The sequence below is a fragment of the Lonchura striata genome, chromosome 11, assembly GCF_046129695.1.
Source record: "Lonchura striata isolate bLonStr1 chromosome 11, bLonStr1.mat, whole genome shotgun sequence".
In the NCBI taxonomy this organism is placed as follows: domain Eukaryota; kingdom Metazoa; phylum Chordata; class Aves; order Passeriformes; family Estrildidae; genus Lonchura; species Lonchura striata.
Genome location: NC_134613.1, coordinates 8821634 through 8841275, shown reverse-complemented (window position 1 = coordinate 8841275; position 19642 = coordinate 8821634). Strand labels below are relative to the sequence as shown.

General features: G+C 37.1%; 1 protein-coding gene across 1 annotated transcript in view; it reads right to left on the bottom strand.

Moving 5' to 3' along the window:
• The window catches only part of LOC110483908 (little elongation complex subunit 2), a 59037-nt gene extending 39410 nt beyond the window's left edge, over nt 1–19627 (bottom strand). Inside the window, exons 1-13 of the mRNA XM_021554147.3 lie at nt 19565–19627; nt 18785–18889; nt 16372–16639; nt 15193–15312; nt 13801–13935; nt 13321–13437; nt 12100–12259; nt 10482–10666; nt 9087–10011; nt 7022–7200; nt 5482–5611; nt 1154–1238; nt 1012–1062 (exon numbers count right to left, since the gene is read on the bottom strand). Of these exons, the coding sequence (XP_021409822.1) occupies nt 1012–1062; nt 1154–1238; nt 5482–5611; nt 7022–7200; nt 9087–10011; nt 10482–10666; nt 12100–12259; nt 13321–13437; nt 13801–13935; nt 15193–15312; nt 16372–16639; nt 18785–18889; nt 19565–19593 (2489 nt within the window). The 5' untranslated portion in view covers nt 19594–19627. The remainder of the gene's footprint in view (nt 1–1011; nt 1063–1153; nt 1239–5481; nt 5612–7021; nt 7201–9086; nt 10012–10481; nt 10667–12099; nt 12260–13320; nt 13438–13800; nt 13936–15192; nt 15313–16371; nt 16640–18784; nt 18890–19564) is intronic.
• Between the last annotated feature and the right edge of the window lie 15 nt (nt 19628–19642).

The following is a 19642-nucleotide window of genomic DNA, read 5'->3' as shown; positions in this document are numbered from 1 at the left end:
TTTTTTCTTTACTCAGAATAGTTAATACATTCTAAATGCAAAATCAGAACATCTTTAGATGTTGAGTCCCTTTAGATGTTTTACAAAAGAGACTGTACACAAGGAAGCATTAAACTGTATTGGTAAATACCTACTAATTAATGTGTTTATAATGCATTCATAATGTACTAATTTATCAACAATGTAGACTGTCATCATAGTCATATAAACACATAAGCATACACTGAAAACTATCCATGTTGGGCAAACTGTAATTCCTTAACCAGCATCTCACAAAGAACAATGCCCATATGGACACAGACACAAAGAACAGGTGAGCTTTCAACACACACAGGATTAAACAGGTTTTCAGCAAGATGAAGGTCAACCAACTGCCCATACTAAAAATCTTAGTCAAAAATCATGAACCTACAGAACTTATGAAGAACAGTAAAGCCCCTCTTTAATTTGAATGAAAAGGCTTCACACTGAGTGCAAGAAGCATGCTTCACAAAAAATGAAGACACTTGCAGGCTGAAAGCCTTGAAATAGCTACGTAAAGAAGCAGGAGAAAGGCTGCAATGCTGTACAGAGGAAGGCTGCTCTAAGTCATGGTAAGCAGAAATGAACACAGTATTATTTCTACAAATCAAGCAGAAAGACTGCCAAAACCCAAACATGAAACTCTATGTGTCAGCCCATAGATGTAATGTTAACACCTCACTCCTGTGAACTGTTTACTCAGCTCCTAAGAGAGTCCAGTTTCCTCTCTTGAAAAACTGGTTCACAAATCTCAAGTTCTTATTCTTTTGTATAATTTCTGCAAACCTTGTAATACCAAGCACATTTTACACAGTACTGCACTATGCTATGATAGACCTAATAGAACCTGTAAAATATGAATTTCTTCACGTATATGAATAAATAAAAATCAGAGTAGACAAGCATTCTACAGAAGAAACAGGAAGACCTGGGCAATGTGGCAAACAAATACAATGAACAAATGCAATACAAATACAATAGAGAACTTACTCAGACACCTTCTTCAAAATATGATGAAGTATATTTAACGAATTTGCAGGTCTGTGAAAGAAAAAAAATAGCAAAAGTAGTAACTTGCAAGGCTTGTTAGGGTTTGAAATTCATTGCTAAAAAACTTACTAAAAATACTCACTTAATCAATCCAAGTTTTTCTCTTAAAATTGCTGGAGTAATCTTTTCTAGCATAATAAGCTTTGATGTAAAAGCATCAATATGTCCTGAAAAAAGACATTCAATTAGTACACTAAAAATAAAACCAAATAAATGTAAGATCATAATTTGCAGATTTAATGCCTTTTTAGAAGGATAAAAAACTTTGCTTTTTTGGCATAGAACAGTGAAAAGTATTTATAAATGTTGCACCATAACAGAGAGTAAAATGTGCAGCTGCTTTAAGTACAGGCATCTGTACCTTGACTGTCTTTCTAAACCAAGAGATGCCTGCTTCCAGCAAACCTTACGTCTTGGGTGGAGTGTGGGACACAACCTCATCTTGCTCTGGCCTTAATCTCATCAGTCACTTTGTATCTTCTCAAGTTCATTTCACCATTATCACTTTGCTTCCTCACTGGACAGATCCCAAAAGCTGATCTTAACCAACAAATTTACTTTTACATTTAATATACTTGCTTTTCTACTCTGATCTATTGCATGACTTTCTGGGGATGCTGACCTTTGTCTCTTGATTTCCCCCCCCTTCCTCAATTGAGGAATTACAATTTACAAGTCAGGCCTAGATCATGGCAAGTTGTTAAAACTATTTATCTTTGACACCATGAGAAGCAACAATTCAAAGCTCTCCTCATTACATTTTTAAAGGCTGCCAAGGAGAGTTTAGCCCACATTTCACTTGATGAGCAATAAGGATCCACCAGCATAGCTTGGACATGGATTTGATGATGACCACACCTTGCCTTCTGGTTCTTCCCATGCTGAGGTTTCCCCAAAAATCTATTTCAGCTCCCACAAGGAGGATGAGGAAAAGGCAGCATAATAAAATACAGCCTACTCAGTGGAATTTACTGTCTTACTACAAATCAGCTCTCTTAGGAAGAGTAAATGCTTCAATTGCACAGTTTAAACTGCTAAATCAAAGCATTGCACATTCCAAGCTATCCATCATTAAGTTTATGTGTTGTGTAAGAAGACTAAGTAATAACTCTCACTTCACCAAATTAAAAAAGATGCACCAGGACAACTGATTTAGTTTAAACATGCTACATTTGTTACTTTTCTTAATATATTTGATACTTTTCTTGGTATTTTGTGCAAGACTAAGCAGCAAGATTTCGTATTCTACATTGCTGACTACAAAAAGATACTTGAAGTCTCTGTTAAAAATATAATTTAAAAAATATGTTTGAGTTCTGTATTCCTCACCAGCCTTTCCTCAAATCAGACTTCTCTACTTCTAAACACAGTGACAATATAAGTGAGAAAAAAAACAGTAATTACAAAATATCTATGAACTACTTCCATCTAGTTTATATAACTGTATCTTATATTCAAGAAGTGACTGAAAATAATTGACATGTAGTAAGTTACCCAAGACTAAGTATTTTTTTCCTACCTATTTTTCAAATGATGTTAATTTAAAAGCCAGTATTATTCCATTCACATAAGGTAAACTGCTCTTGCAGAAAGATTTGCTTAGGCACTTAATGCAAATAAGTGAATAATGGTCAGGGTAAAATGCTCCTATTAATCAGCAAAGCTTATCACAAGTTTATTTACTGCTTAGACAAGTACAAGTGCCTTATTTGGGAAGCTTGTCACAGAGATTACTGCCTTTGCAGATGCAGGATTTCCTATTTGAGCAGCAAGGGGACTTTACCAGCAAGCCAGGTGGTTTGATAGCAAGGGGAAGACAGCGCTCTATGTTTGATGATAGTATCTCTGCTTTTTTTTGTTTCGTTTAGAAGAATATCCTAAAAAAAACCTCAGCTGCTGCAGGAGGCCATGGTTACACATCTGATTTCTGTCTCAAGTCCTGTGTCATGGCAGAGCTGAGATCCTCCCTCTGTCCCACACAACAGTGCTGGACAATTATGGGGCATAGACCAAGGTCCAAAGAACTTTTCATCCATGCTTACTTGACAATACAAGAGATGGTTGAGACAGAAAATTAAGCTTTTTCAGGAGCCACAAACACCAATGCAGTTGAACAATGAAGTCTGCTACATGCTTAAAACTTAAAGGCTTAATGGTCTGATCAAGAATGCAAGTTAGTAAGATGACAGTTTTCAAACCATATTGTTCCCTACTTCCACACTCCTACTGTGAGGTAAACTTAAAAAGAGCAGTAAGTTTATGGCTTTACAAAATGTTAGATTTAAAAATTCTTTTATTATAGAACACAGCATTTCACTTAAAAGAATTCAAATTACAGCATGATTTCAGAAGCCCTCTGCCTTTCTCCTTACACTGAACAGATCACTGCAGTAGTCTTCCTATCAGGTATTGGTGACAGAGAATGAGAGATTCACCCCATTTTAAGTTGCCCATAACATCAGGTTCTCATCACCCTCAGAGAACTGTCCCTGGAGTTTCAGACAGCTTTGCTGCAGAGAGCCCTCTGAGTAAATCTGGACACTCGCAACACTGTATTTTTCACAGCTCCCTTAGGAATACAAACTGAAAGGCAGAAGTTCACAGCTACTTTGCAATATAGCAAGAGCAGAAGACTTCCCAAGTAGAATATGGTAACAACTTCCTATTAAAAACTGTGGTAGATGCTCTTTCATAGAATGGATATTTACTTCCACTTTTTTTTTTTTTTTTTTTTTTTAACCTACTCTGTAAGAAACTACATGGCAGTACCAAGAATCTGCCCACAGGCCAGGAATACCCATTTACTGTGCAGGACAGTGACAACCCACAGAATCCTGTGCCTCCTCAGAGCCCACAAAAGGAGAACTCCTGTGCACCCCAGAGCTTGCTTCTGGAAAGTGTGCATCCAGGAGCTGCCAAACAAACATGACTGGAATAACCAGTACTTCTCAATCCCAAGGATCCTTTATCTCAAGCATAGGAACAGAGATGTTCTGGAGGCCAGGCCAGTGCAGCCTGCCAGTCCAGGGCACTGCCTGCTCCACAGCAGCAGGTACACAGGAGATACACAGAGGAAAGCTGTGCTAGAAGAAGAGGGCTCTGTGGCTCCTCATCTGCAAAGATGCCTGCACACTCAGCCTGCTGTCTCCTACATTCCCAAGAACCTCTATAAAAAGAGGTGGTGGCTGGATGAGCTGTCTGCAAACTCCTGTACAAGCCATACCTTCAGTTTCCTGTAACTGATGGGAGATTAGATAGTCACTCCTCCACTTTGTGTACTTTGCAAATATCAGCCCTCTCTCCACAGTTCCCTGTTTCCTCACACTGCTTGCCACTCTGGAAATGTTAATAAAATCTTTGATAATGTTTCCTATAGGAAGCCCAACTGCAGTGCAGCTCAGTATGCTGGATGTATCCTCAGTGTAAATATTCAGAATGCACTCAGAGTGCTCTGCTTGTCAGAGAGCAGCAACTCCTCTGTACTGTACATTAAGATACAGTTACAAACAGAACTCTGTACATAATTAGCTCTTCATAAGGATTTCTTTTTTAATGGAATGGAAAAACCACATCAAATACTGCTTTTAAAGTTTAAAATTAGAAACATAATTTCCATTGAATAAAGAGGGCAGACTAAGCCGTACTGTATTGGCAAATACATTAGATTTCACATTATCCTAACAATTCTGTGCTAGCTCACATAGTTTGTATGTAGAAACTGGAAAACAGAGAACCTAGCATTTCTAAAATAGCTGATTTCTAAATTCTGATGTGAGCCAACAACAGCAAAAGTGTAATTCAGCACAGAAGTGGAAAGGTTAAGCAACCACAGGCCACAACTGCTGCCATAACAACCCTAAAACCCAGATTTGTTTCTACAGAAAAAGCAAGGCAATCCCCACAGCAGAACATTTACTCACTGTACAAACAGGATTGCCCTCACAGAATATGCCAAGCATATTCTAAGAATCAACTAACCACTTTGTTGCAAATTTTCCTTTTTAAAATCTTATTAATTACAAGACAGTTGGTATCAGAAAGCTCTCCATATATTAAAATGGTTGTTAAAATAATCTGGTCACATTCTTTATATGTAGAATATTAATTTCTCTACACAACTTGTATCTCAATAGACATAAAAACTTCCCTTTTTTGTACAATGACATGAATACAGCATTTTCTACAGGACATGGATACTATTTATCTAAAACCACAGCTGGAATTTCCTCATCCAGCACCTAAGAGAAATTTTAGACAACCTACTAAAGGCAGACATGACAAAACAAAATTAGGAAGTTGAAATAAAAAAGGATATATGGAATACACCTTTAATAAATAAGTATCTCTTCTGTTATTCTACAAATACTCACACATATGCGTATTAAGCAAAAACTCAAAACATGAACTTACCAATATAAAATAAAGATTTAGAATGCAGCATACTCTGTGTCCATAGCTGGCACACTTCACTTTCTGTAAGAGCTTCAACACCATAATAGGTTTGGTACTCTAGTTTTGGCAACAGGAATATGGGAGTTGGCTGAAAAAGATAAGATAAGAGAAAAATTAGCACTCACTGTCCAAAAACCTCCACAATTTAACCACATTTTATAGTTTATAATAACCACAGTCCTCCACCATAGCTGAAGTAACAAAGACATTTCATAGATTTTGTTTGAAGATTCACAATTTATGAAATCCACAGTACAAACTTCAGAGTACAGAGACTTTATATAGAGAAAGGTGAAATCGACAGGGAAAAAAAAAAAGAAAAAAAAAAGCCTGGGCAAGCTCTTACAAATAATAATATTCTGACACTTAGTAATTTTTCCATGTGACTAAATTAATTTCAAGTTTACACTTCTGTGCTCTACTGCCCTCTGCAGCAATTTAAGAAAAAACACACATTTCTAATTAGCCTATTATTAGCAGAATTCTGCCATTTATCACTCCTGTCAGAATCTTACTTAAAATTAGAAATTAGAACCTAATGCTTGGACTCTCATTTGAAATCAGAGGCTACCCTAACTAGCGAGTTAATGAACACTGTCAATTCTCACTGACAGCACACAGTTTAAATTTCAGCAGAAATTAATTAAAAGAAAATAAATAAACAAGTGATTGGTTTCTGAATAATGAAGCAGTTATTCCCAGACATTTATGAGCAGTGGATCAATAGCAAAAAGATGGGATTTCTTCAAAATAATATTTTAAGCACAGACTCTTAGCAAGTAATCAGTGTTACAATTATTATTTCCATTTCAATGAAGCATAGACAGCTCACAAAACACCTGCCTGCTGTAATTCTGGGATTCTCAGGAGGGACATACCACAACAAATTTGCTGAATGATTCACATGACTCTTAAAAAAGAATTACAAAATAAAGTTTCCTTCTCTTCATGCTGCAAGGAGTATTTTGATTACAGATGCATTCAAACCAATTAACTCCATGAGATAAACTATTTTCTAAGAAATGCCACAGTATTTTCAAGCAGAACAAACAATTTCTTTTTGTGTTCTCTGTTGTTCATTTTATCTCCTATTTCTCTGCTTAACTAGGCATGGTAGCAAGGGTGAATCCTGCTTGAAAGTATTTATGATCATGAACATTCTCAAAGCCTTGTGCCAAACCCCTAATTACTCCATTAACTTTTAAGAATAGTTCAAAATTACATTTTTTTAATATAAGAATATTTACCCAGGCATATTACTGTAGTAAAAATGGAGAATCACTTCCTTATCTTCTAATCAAATAGCTTTAAAGAAATCACAAGTTATTCTTCCCTGTCCTGCTATGACAAGTACTTACTTACAGAAGACACACTGCACAGTCCCAACTGTCTCAGTGAAAGCATAAATGCTATCAAGGACTGGGAATCCCAGAAATGCCAGATGAGCAAAACTGTTTAAAAAAAACAAACCAAAAAATGCTGAAAATAAAATCTTTACCTTTTGGGCTTTTTTCCTTTTCTGGTACTGTGTCAGTGACTTGACTTTCTGCACACTGCAACGCACGAGTAACAACAGATCATTCAAACTGAATAGCTTGTACACAACATTGCCTTCCTCAGGTGCTTGATACTCTGAAGGGTCTTCCTCAAGCAGCTGAAGTTCACTTGGCAGCTTTGCTAGAGAAAATAAATAAACCAGAAAATTACAAGCTTGTTTACAATGAAGCTGATTAGCTTTGTTCCCTTGCAGGAGAGTTTTTGTTCAGGTTTTTTTTTACTCTAGGATCTGTTTTGTTTCCTATGATTTAGGGGTGAAAACTACTTTGTTAGGCACAAAAAAAATCATATATTAAAAAAATTAAAATAATTACATTTGGGAAATGATAGTTCTTTAGGGGTATATTTTTAAATAATCCCATATCATTAGATTCCTCATGCAAACAAAAACAGAACTCCGTATGTGAGACTCCATTCTTGTATAACTATAGTTCAAAAGCTGCTTTTTAAGCCCTAGTCAGCACAAAGGAAAGAAATATTTTATTTCCAATGAATGGCTCCTGAGAGCTGCCATCCATTCATCAGGCACTGAAGTAACTCAGGTCTAGATGGCAGCACAAGTCTCCACATCAGAGCTCAATCTGGACACCAGCACATTCAAGAGGTGCTACTGCATCTCCCAGGGCAGCTTTGAAAAAACATCCCTTCAACCCTTAGAAACATTTTAACAAAACATTTCAAATAAACACAGTAGACTCCACATTGGTTTGCTGAAAATGTTTTGTCCGGCAGCTATGTGACAATATGTCTCAAAGCTACAGCTACAAATAGGGATTGCTGTAGTGCTGTGAACAAATACATTTTTAACATTAAATTTAGAGTGTATGTGCATGCACACTGTGGCAGATATTATCCAAGGAACTGGAAATAATTTTCTGTTAGTAAAATATATAACTCAAATCTGGCTTTGTGTAAAATAGACATGCAAAGTCAGCTTGCTATAGAACTTTCAAATTGCACAATTATGCTTTCTAGTCCTACACACTCACTTTTCAGCATGTTGGCAATATTGGTTTCACAATCTCTATTAAAAAAATTCTATTATAAAACATCTGAATTCTATACTCCATCTTTTTAACACAGAGAAATAAAGCATCATGCCTCTCAGCCTTTCAAATTCAGGAAGGAGACATGGTCTCAGTGATTATTCAGTCAAAGCAATAAAAATGTAGGCAGTGATAACAGAGTTTCAACTACAATGGCATTATTGTGTTAACCTATAGATTAAGTAATTAATTCCTACATGACCAAATACATACCAACTCAGAAAACACCAAACATGCTTTCCCACCAAAAAGCAAAGATTTGTTGGAATTAAATATCTGAGTCTTTCCTGCCTATTTATCTAACACAATGAAGTGTTTCTAACTTCAGCTGTACAGAGTTCAGATGCAACTTGGGCACGTGAGGGAAAACCTCCAGGGCCACAGTCCCCAGGATCTTCACAACTTGTAATTCTGGGCTAAGCTCCAGGTGCAGCATAGATTCAATACCCAGCTAATGAAAACTTGGACAGGTGGATTGTAGCAAATCCTCATTTGCCTTCTGGGACAGAGTGCTGAGAGTTAAGCAAAAGCAGCTGAAGCAGGAAGCTCAAACTTAAGATATACAAATTTGATTTTCCCCCTATTTTTAACTGCATAATTTGATTAATTTTTATTCTACAAAAAATTAAAATAATTCTACTTTTGATTGACAAGAAACTACTTTTGCAGACTAGACTACTCAAATATTTAAATTTCCATGCAAAAATAAATAATTTGGCAGTGGAATGAGTTATCTTCTTAAGAACCTTGTGTATAACAACTTATTTCTCTACAGTAAAATAGTACTTCACATTCACCTCTGTGAACAAACATCTCCCAGTGCTCCCTTCTGTGTGCAAGACAGTAATTCCCACACAGAAAAGGTACTGTTAACTTGAGCCACGTCTCTAAATAGATGTAAGAGAAGCACTATTGACACGTTGGGTTAGATTTTCCTCCTTACATAATGACCACACTTACTCTTTGGCATGCTCTCAAAAAGCCACGTCCAGGTATTCCTAGAGGAGCCGGGGGGATTGGAGGCTGGGGCTGGCACAGTTTCTGTGTTGGACGTCACCAATGTTTTTGGAGACTGAGGCAGCTGGGCTGGCACAGCATTAGAATTATCAGAGCTCACCACTGGCTCATGAGCTTTTTGGGAAGGGGACTTGAGAAGTTCAGCTTGCATTTTCAAAATCTGCCCAACGGGATCCAATTCTTTGGATAACTTTCTTGGAAGTTTCTTGGAGGCTTTTTTCCCCTGATCCATGGTATCTGAGCAGCCACTGACGCTTGCTAAAGGACTCTGGATAGGGCAAGGAGATCTGGCAGTCTCTGCTGACTTGCAAGAAGCAGTGGTTTCACATTCTGAATCAATCACCAAACGCTCTTCATCTGTGTCACTACCACATGAAGAAGTGTAAGTCTCTTTTTCCTGTGCAGCATCAGGCTCGTTCTCAGAACTCACTGCAACAGATACAGGATTTAATTTTGTTTCATTGTCCAATAATTCATTGGTCGTGACATCCAGTGCTTTGCTCAGTCCTACCTCTGCTGACTGAAAGCTTTTACAAGGAGAATGTTCTTGAGAGCTGAAGCATGGCGTGCCATCTAATGATGGAAGCTGCATACTGGCACATGCTGAACCTTCTTGCTCAGAAAGGGTGTTTTTCTCATCTTCATCTCCTTTGTTTATGGTAGATGAATTCTTCTCCTCAATTTTTAGACCATGAGATAAAATTTTAGCAGTGTTAGTAGCTGCAGGAAAAGTAGTTTCCATTTTACAGGTTCTTGAGAGCTTGGTCGTTGCTCCGAAAGTTTCAAGCTCTGTAAGATCATCATCGAAGTCCATCCCTGTGTCATCTGGAGGAGGAACTGTCCTGCACTGGTAGGTGTCAGAACACACCTTACCACAGGGATGAGAAAGTCATAAAATTAAAAAATGCCAAAACAATAAAACAAACCAGGAAACAAGACATTGCCAAACTGAAAACACAAAAAAATGTTCTACCATCCATATTTGACTGTTAGGAAAAAGGAGCAGTAATGGAAAAATTGAAAAACAATTTTTCTTTTTTACTGTTGAATATCCTGGGTCCTATGAGTTGAAAGGCCTTTCTAAAGAGTAAAAATTCACAAAACTTTTTCCACTGAAGCAAACTGATCAAAAGACATTTTATTGAAATAAACATTAAAGCCGAGATACCCATGTAGAAGCATGGAACTAGACAGTTGTTTTCTAACAGGGTATAACTCAGCAAGAGAAAAACCACCAACAGAAAACCTAAATTTCTCTTTACCACAGGAAAAGCAACTTAGGAATTTTAACACAGAATTTGGTTTTGCTTATTTTTAAGAACATGTGAATCTACATACATCCCACTGAAACAGGTTGTCCTCAGTTGGTTTGTCCATTGATACATCAGAAATTGGAACATAAGACGTTTTAGTTGCTAGGAAATCCATTGGAACTTCATGGAACATTTGATTCCTCTCTCGTACTGTCATTTCTTTTCTTAGCAGAGGTGGATCAACATAAACCACTTTAGCTGGTTTGCTACCTTTTCAAGAATGAAAAGAGATTGAGCACATATTAAATGAAAGGAAGAAAGACTTATGTAATTCAAATAATAAATCTCCCAGCTTCTAATTACAGTCAAATCCACTGCACATACACAACAGAAGAAATAAAGAATGATCCTTTCATTCATTAACAACAGAAGATAAAAGTATGTCCAGATATGGTGTGAATTATTATGATCCTGCATCAGCAATACACACCACATTAATAGCTGACTGTATTTCAAATGCAGTTCTAAGTAGAGAATTTATAAAATAAGAACTGAGGATTCATCATTTCCCATATAGCATCATCAAATGTATCCTGTTTTCCAAAAAGATCTTTTCTTCTTTCCTGTTTGAAAGTCAATTATTTTTCTTAAGTCTCATTGCCCAAGTGATAGCTGCTGTTTCTTTCTCTTCTAATCACTTAACTCTGTCCGGGCTCTGCTGCCCCACTCCTTTGCACCTTAACACACTTACACATATGAATCACTCAAAAATAAAAAATAAAAGCAATACCCTGCCCATCACAGCAGAGAAAGCCAAGGCACATGGTGAACACAGCCTCCCTGTTTTATGAACAAAAGTAAGTTACAGCAAGGGGTTGGTTACAGGGAAACATGGAAAAGCAAGGTGCAAGGAAACCCTTCAAGAACCACGGTGTATTTCTACCACCACCTGAATGCCCTTTAGGTGTTAATTTTGGATCCAAAAATTAAGTTTAAAAATTTGTAATGCTGTTACAAAAGGAGTCGGGCATTATCTTTACTGATAAAGTAATTTAATTTCCACAGGAAAGTGAAAATTTGTAAAGGTTGCAGGTATTTGATAGCTTATTTAGTATCTGTAAGTCTGGTATAGAAACTTGTATAAGCACAGAAGGACATTCCAACACAACAAACATTACAAATACTTGAATAAACCATACTGTGTTTAAAAAAAAAATGTGTAAGGGAGGAAATTTATGTTCAGATTACTGAAGAAGTGCTTGACAAGGAAAGTAAAACAGCCAGGTTTCAATTTATTAGAACACTTTCTGCTGCAATTGAAAAAATTACCTTCATGGACATTCATTCCTTATTTACTATGCTATGATGTAAACAGATCCTTTTAATTCCAGAAAATGTTTGCCCTTTGCTTTTTCATAAAATTTCAGAATTTCTCTGGTTTTATATTTTACTGAAATCAGTTCACTTGATAATTTTAACAGCTTCATGCAGTTGTTTTCCTTCCAAGAAAAACAACTTACAGTTTTGAAAAGAAAAACTGATTTTAACTGCTTTTTGGGTTTGGCTTTTTTTCCCCAGGTGGAAAATAGTTGCATGTCCAAATTCAACAGTTTATGGTGGTTGTCCCTGGACCAGCTTTCCAGCTTTCTTGGACAAACCCCCCCCACCCTCGCCATAGTTTTAATAACAAAAACATCCCATACCTGCAACAGTGACCATTTTAACACAAACTGGAATTTCCCACTGTTCCTTGTAGTTCAGTCCATGATTATTCAGTAGAGTAAATAATGCCTGATTACTTAAAACAACTTGAGGACAATATTTCAAAGCAAGTTTTTCTGCATTTGAATCTGAACTAATATTCTAAAGAGAAAAAAAATGTTATTTCTTCCAAAGTTCTTATTTTAAGAAATCCCAAATTTAAATTTACAAGAAAAACTCCAAACCCAACCAAAAATGGATATATACAACCCCTACCCCCTCCAAAAAGTCCAGAGTGCCAGGCTTCAATATGAAATGAAGCAGAAAAAAAAAAAAATCCCTGAAGGTTTTCAGCTGAATCTAACGCATTCACTCTGCAGCATAAGAAAATACATCTTTTTAACTTGTGTTTTCAGTTCATTTAGACACATTTGAATTACTAGGTTGAACAGGAATTTAGATTATCATAAAATATGGGAGTGTGTTGGAGCAAAAAAAATCTCCCAAACCAGATTAACCCACAAATATACACAACAAGTCTTCTTAGGAGTTAAGCTATAGTACAATAAAGAATCTAATACTGAAGTATGGTTGAAACTGCACAGCTGTTTCAATATTGATTAGCTATAAAGAACCTTAAAACAAATATAAACCCATCAAGAATACACATTCAGAACTGGAATAATAAAATTGTTAAATTTTACAAGTATACACTTCCATGCAGCAAAGAGGCTGGGAATGCTTATGAGGTTGAAGAACATAATCAAGGACTAAGAAGACAATGGGAGCCCAGGAGCATTGAGGACCATGAGAGAAGTAAGAAAAACCCAGCTATGCTCTTTTTCCTGCCACCTCACACATCATCAGAAGGGCTCTGTTTACAGCACTAACATCTGTGAGGCTTATGCCCTTCTCCTGCATCACTTCTGCTCCTTTCTTCACCAAGTGGCTCTGAAATTACAGTGCTTCTGTCTAAAGATTGATTTTTGATATGTGAAGAAACTCCTTAAAATAACTGATAAAAAATTATGTGGAATAAACAGTCAAAAACCTCAGTTCAACAGAATGAAAACTCCCTGATTTTTGCAGTAGAAGAACACAAACAGAAATACCAGCTATTTAATGGTCCAAAGCAGTCTAAAAACTGTTCAACACATAAAAAGGATCAGATTGCACTTCTGTAAAAAATATGCCTTAAAAATAACAATAAAAAGGTTACTTACATTATGCATAACACAAGCCTTTTTTTCTGGGGTTATAATAGATGCAACAGTGCTATAATCAGTGGGCAGCTGAACAGGCATGGAATGGAAATCTGTTTCAACACGTCTTGCTGTACCCTGGGGGAAATCAAGCAGCATCAAAAAATAGCTTTCACAGCAATCATGCTCACCTAACCCTGCATTTCTTATTAAGAAAATTATTAGAAATTTGCACAGATCCATTATAAAGTTACCTGATATGAGAAAACATAGTATTAATGTAATATTTTTATGGCAAACATCTGGTGAAAAGGGGTTAACAGACTTACTACCAAAATAATTTTATTAAAGTTGTAATTAATAATTTAAATTATAAATTATAACCTCTAACTCAAGAACTGAGTAATAGTTGCAAAAATCTCTAATCCTTGCCTAACACAACTCTGATGTAATTCTACTTAAAAACCCCCACAAACCCAATCTGTGTACATAAGGTATTACCATTGCAAGAAGATTTTTTTCCAGCTTAAAGGTCAGCTGTGTATAAAACTTTCCTCCCATGATACTCATGATCTCCTGCAGGGTGTAAAACTCTGGATAGTTCTGCACATGTCCAATGCATGCATGTAGCAATTCCTAACACAAAAAGAAAAATGATTTATGCATTTGTATCTTTCATAAGAAAGGGGGATTTTGGGGGGAATTTTTAATTTTGAAAAGTTTTTTTCTGTAATTTCAAGTGGCATTTAAAAACTTACAGGTACCAATAGAGATCTATAATACTCTCACAATCACTGCAATTTATTCCAGATTCTCCTCAGCCCTTCATAAGCAAGGCTGACAATGTATGCACACAACTCAGGCCAATCATTAAAAACATGCAGTTTAGTACAGTCTGAAATATGCTAAATCAAGTAATTTTCTCTTCAGTTATTTATCTTGGCTTTTAGAGGAAGTAATTTTTTTTTGTGTTACCACCCAGCCTACACTAAGCCTAGGCAAAAGTCACAAAGGTAAAGGCATAGGATGGTTCCATTTGTGTTGAAACTCACTGTCATGTCAACTCTACATAATTTTTGACAATACAAAAATTAGGCATTTAGGACATTTAGATTTTATTTAGTAACTTGAATGAGTTATTACTGCAAGTATTAGTTAAAACAAAATATGGGCCTCTATTTAATTTTTATATTCATTTTCTTAACAATAAATAGGACTTTTAGTCTGAAGACAAATTTTGTGACCAGATAACAAGATACAAAATTGCAAAGCCAATCCCAATATTTAAGGGGCAAAATAAAAAGAAAGCAAGATGCTTGTCTTCACATGTGCCCAAACTCTGTGTTAACCCAATAATGGGAAAGTTTAATGAACTTTTTTCACAACCATGCTATAAACCCAAGACTGATTCATGAAGCTGTATTCATGTTTGATCTTCGAATCATCAAAGTGGATATTTAACACAGCATGAACTTGCAGAGGGTTATGATTAAAGCCTGAGTAACTTCCAATTAAAGTCACTTTATAACATGCTACTGTGACATGCTACTAAGCTTTCCTGTGGAGGTAAGCTTAACATTCTAGAAGCTACTTCTTAATGGAAATGCACACTTAAAAAGCAGCTCCTCCTTTCCTGAATGTAAAGAAGTAGTTTATTTATCTGATGAATAAATATTTTTGCGGTGATTTCTTCTATGACATCTTTTTGGCTCCAATGACCCACGGGCCAAGCCCCACTGCAGTGTAGGAGAACAGCCACATCCCCATCTCATCCCAACAACAGTCAGCAGGGCAGGGAACATCACATCCCTTGAGCACTTCTACCTACCCTGATCATGAGCCCAAGATGATTTTTTAAGAAGGGCTGGAATTAAGCATGGCACTGGTAATTACCTCAGTATAACGCAGGGCATCTTCAGAAATGGCATCATAATCTTGGGCGCAGCTCTTTGCAGCGTTTTGGGCAAATTTCATAAATTCTGCAATTTCATTGTTTACTACTTCTTTCATTTGCTAGGGGAAGGAAAAATCTATTTTTAAGACAAAATGGAATCCTCTATACTAAATATGTAACCAACAAAATTTCCAGAGAGACAGTATGGGTAATGATATGAGGGAAGGAATAGATTCCACTTGCTAATCAATTTGACAAGTGTTCAGTTTCACTAAAGTAAAAAATTTTTTTTGCAAGACTCATATACTTTAAAAAAATCCCAAACCAACAACACACCATCCCCAACAAACAGCGAGTTTCCTTTGATACAGTGATTTATAGAGAGGTTACAAGACATGGTTGATGAAGTTGACATGGCAAAGTCACAAATATATCTGAGTTCTGATTTAATAAGAAATTATAAGTAACAACAACACAGTAGTTACTGATGTGTCTGGAAACAATATTTCCATTGTTACAGCATAAAATAAAGAAAATAGAATTAATAAGGAAGCACAGGAAACCAAATGCAATGGCTCAAAATTATTTGCTAAATAATTACATTACAGGACTCAACTAAAATGATCCTCCCACCCAACAGGAAGGTGCCCATTTAAAAGCTCTGCTGAGGCTCAGCAGCAGGGTGAGCTCAGCCCTTCCCCTGTGTGAGCACAGCAGGGCAGCACACAGGACCCTCCCCTGCTAATGAACAAAGCTCCCACAGCTGGCAAACATCTCATCAAAGTGCATCCACAGCTTAACACCACCTAAGACTGCTACATGCCACTATGAAATGCTAAAATCACAGTAAGGACAACTTTTAACATCCTCCTCAGAAAGAAAGGGGTTTTTGGGGACTGCAGGGCTGTTTGGTCAGTTTTGAAAGATCTACACTTATCCTCATCTGTTCAGATCACTTAAGCCACAACAAAACAAAAAAGCCACAAAACCCCAATTTCAATGAAATTACCAAATACACTTTCAATTTTTATTAAAGCTTATATTGAATACTTCAAACCTTTACTACCTTTCATAAGACAATGAATTCTATGACAAATTCATTACAACAAACTGAACTTAAAAGAAATGTTTCCCTTTTCCTTTATTCTCCCTCTGTGATGGTCATATGTTCATCTTACCATATATGTGAAAAATTCCCTTTGGCTTGCTTCATTAACTTGGAAATGGTTTCTTATTTTTGAGAACTTAGTCATCAGATACAAGTAAGTCTTCTGCTCCTTCTCAGTCAAACAAGAGGTGAATGGATAGGGGAGTCTGGGTTCTGGGAGAGGATGCTCATCAGCTGGGCTTTCAGCCTCCCCCTCAAGTGACTCTGCAGCCTGCATGCTACAAGCCTGTCTGTTTTCTGAAGAGTTTGCCAATGCCTCCACATTTTTCTTTGCCTCTCTGAAAAAAAAGTAACAAATGAACAAATCTACAGCTTTCACATTAATACTAATATTAGTCAGAAATAATAAAGGCAGCCAGTCAAGCCTGAACTGCTCTGAGAAACACTGTTATTCCAATTCCAATCTGTACCAGTGGACTGTTCTTATTCTAAAACTTCACCAGTACAATCAGACTAACCCTTAGTTCCAGCAGTAGGTCTGCAACTGGTTTAAAAGCAAACAAAAAAGGTAGGGTTTTATTTTTATTTTTTTAATGGTGTTAACAAGCTAAATATGAAACACATTCTTCGTTCTAGAAACACACATTATTAATGAAAGGATAAAGAATCACATTTCATCAGTCACTGCTGACCACTGTTCAGAAACTGCACTCAGAAAGGTCAGACTTGTCAGTCAGTTCTGATAGTAAACGAGAAAGATTTGACTAGAAAAAGCCTTTCCTTCACTGCAGAAGAAGAAAATTAAAATTACTTAATTGTAACAACAGAAATTCCAGATTTCAATGAAGAAATTCTTACAGCATACACAAATCAAGTATTTACTTTTCTACTCTAAACAATGCTGGAATCAGTCACCAAAAATAACAGTAGACTAGGGCAAGGGGCATGGCTGTTCTAACAACAATAATGAAGTAAAATAAAGCTCATTCTTAAAACAGCTTCAGTAAACAAAGGTCAAGCAGCGTAGCCCTAGTATATTTAAAATAATGTTACTTAAGAGAGAAAATATTTAAGGCTAACAAAATGAACATTAACTGCTGATCTTGGAAAAAGCATATTTTTAAGATACTATTTCAGCAGTAGAAAACAGCTCAAGTGTCATTCAAACCCAGTAGTATCACATCCATAGTTCTTAATAACACTTCACAGCTGTCTCTGTAAATATGAGAATGTGTCCATTCTGGTGGCACAACCTGGCAAATTTAATTAAGCTGTAGCAGCAACAAGATGCTGACTCAGATATGCCAGTGTAAGAACATCAAGAAATTCTAGCAGCTTAAATTGGCTATATTCAGCACTGAATGAAATGGCAGCACATCAAGATCATTTCACTATGCACTGCTGTCACAGTCTTCATTGGGGTGCAAACCAAAATAATCTGACAGAGCTTTTCTGTCCATATTTACAGCATTATACTTTATTTGAGCTGACGGCTTAAATTTTTCCCCTTCATTTTATCAGCAACCCGCTCTCACTGCTTCTGCACCAAGAGAACGTGCACTTTTGTAAATATCTATGAGAAACTCCCCAAAATTAGCAAATTTCCTCCAGCTTTTAATTCTACACTTGCTTCAACAGTTGTAATTTCTCTTCCTCTTGACTCTGGTCACACAAGCCAGCTCCATCCATTTCTGATTTTTACCAGGTGCAACCTCTCTGGCTTCTTCTGGCTGTGAACCCACTCAAACCACACACAGCTGGCCACAATCCCCACTCTTGAGTGTCCACTTAGAAACTCTTCTAAGGAAGAATCCCACAGCAGTATCAGATGTGCCAGTAACAAGCTGTGAGGCTGTGCTCTTATCTTGCCAGTTGACAGAAAGTTGCTCCAAAAGGTATGAACCAAAACAGTGTTCTCTAGCTAAAGATGGGAGATGAAGCCATGTGATGGAACAGGCCCTCAAATGCACACTCTCATTGTCAGTTCATAACAACACAGTTATTCCCCTTCTGAATAATTTCCCCACATGCTGAACTCCCCACTTACACGGTTTCCCATCCACACTCCTCCCAGAGTGAAGGTTCATGCACCAGGTGTCATGTTCACCTCCCTTATCAGCTTAATAACTCCTTAAACCAGGAGTCTAAATACAATCCTCCAAATGCTGAGAACCCAGAAGCATGGGCCACACTTTTCACTATATCAAATAAATGTTATTCTACTTCCTCAACCTAAGAAAATACAAAAATGACACCAAAAGTGCAAAAACAACACTACCTGTACCACCTGTATTCACAATTTCATTTCCAAGAGCAAAGCACTCAACCTGGATTCCTCCTGCTCTCTGAGGTTTCACAACGAAGCACAGGCCAACAGCTGTAACAAATCCTTGTGTGCCAGAAACACGCAGCTTTCCCCAAAACACTGCAGGGATGTACCCATAGCACGGTAACAAATAGCAGAAAATGGTAAAATAATATACCTGTTTGATAAATGCCAGAGTTCAGAGAGGCTCAGAGACAAGGAATATTTTTCATAAAGTTCATGGGAGAAAAATACTTCTTGGCCATTTTTTGGTGGAATATCCCTAATAAAATAAAATTTTAAAATAAATCTATTGAAAAAGAAAAATTAAAGGTCACAGCTGCTCCTGAGAAACAAAAACAGGAATTATTTTATATGACAAAAAAAAAAAAAGGCATCTACATATTTGTTTTAGATTTCCTCTTTATGGAAGTTAGGTTTGTACTAATGCCTTATGTTCTTTGATAGTAAAATATATATTATGCACAGAACAAAAGAACTTAATAAATACAAGACATCAATTTTAGGTATGATGAGAGAAATTCTGATGAAGTTTCACTCTTTCACAGGTTCATGAATCAAAAACAAACTTGGGGTTGAAATCGCTGGAATTTTTGAGAAAATTACATCAGTTTTAGCTATTCAGAAAAGATTTGGGTTTTTTTACGCTAATTTGATTTTCTATTGCCTTTTATTTTTTTCTAATACAGCCGTTCAAGTGAGCAGGGTTTATGCAACCCCAGCCTCCCTAACTACTGTGAAAGGTACGAGCGGGGCCGCCCGCGCTCCTCCGGCTCCCGCGGCGGGAGCCACGGGGAATGGCGCACGCGCCCTCGGGGCGGGAACCGAGCCCGCCCCGCTCCCCGGGAGCTCCGCCCGTTCTGCTCCCGGCGGGGCACCGCCGAGCTGCGTCCGCGGCCCCCGCCTCAGGCCGCCCAAAGAGAGGACACGCGCTCACCATGTCAGCGGCGGCCCCTCGGCCGCCATCTTGGCAAAGCCCTCAGGGCAGCAACTTGGCGGTTCCTCGTCTCAGCGC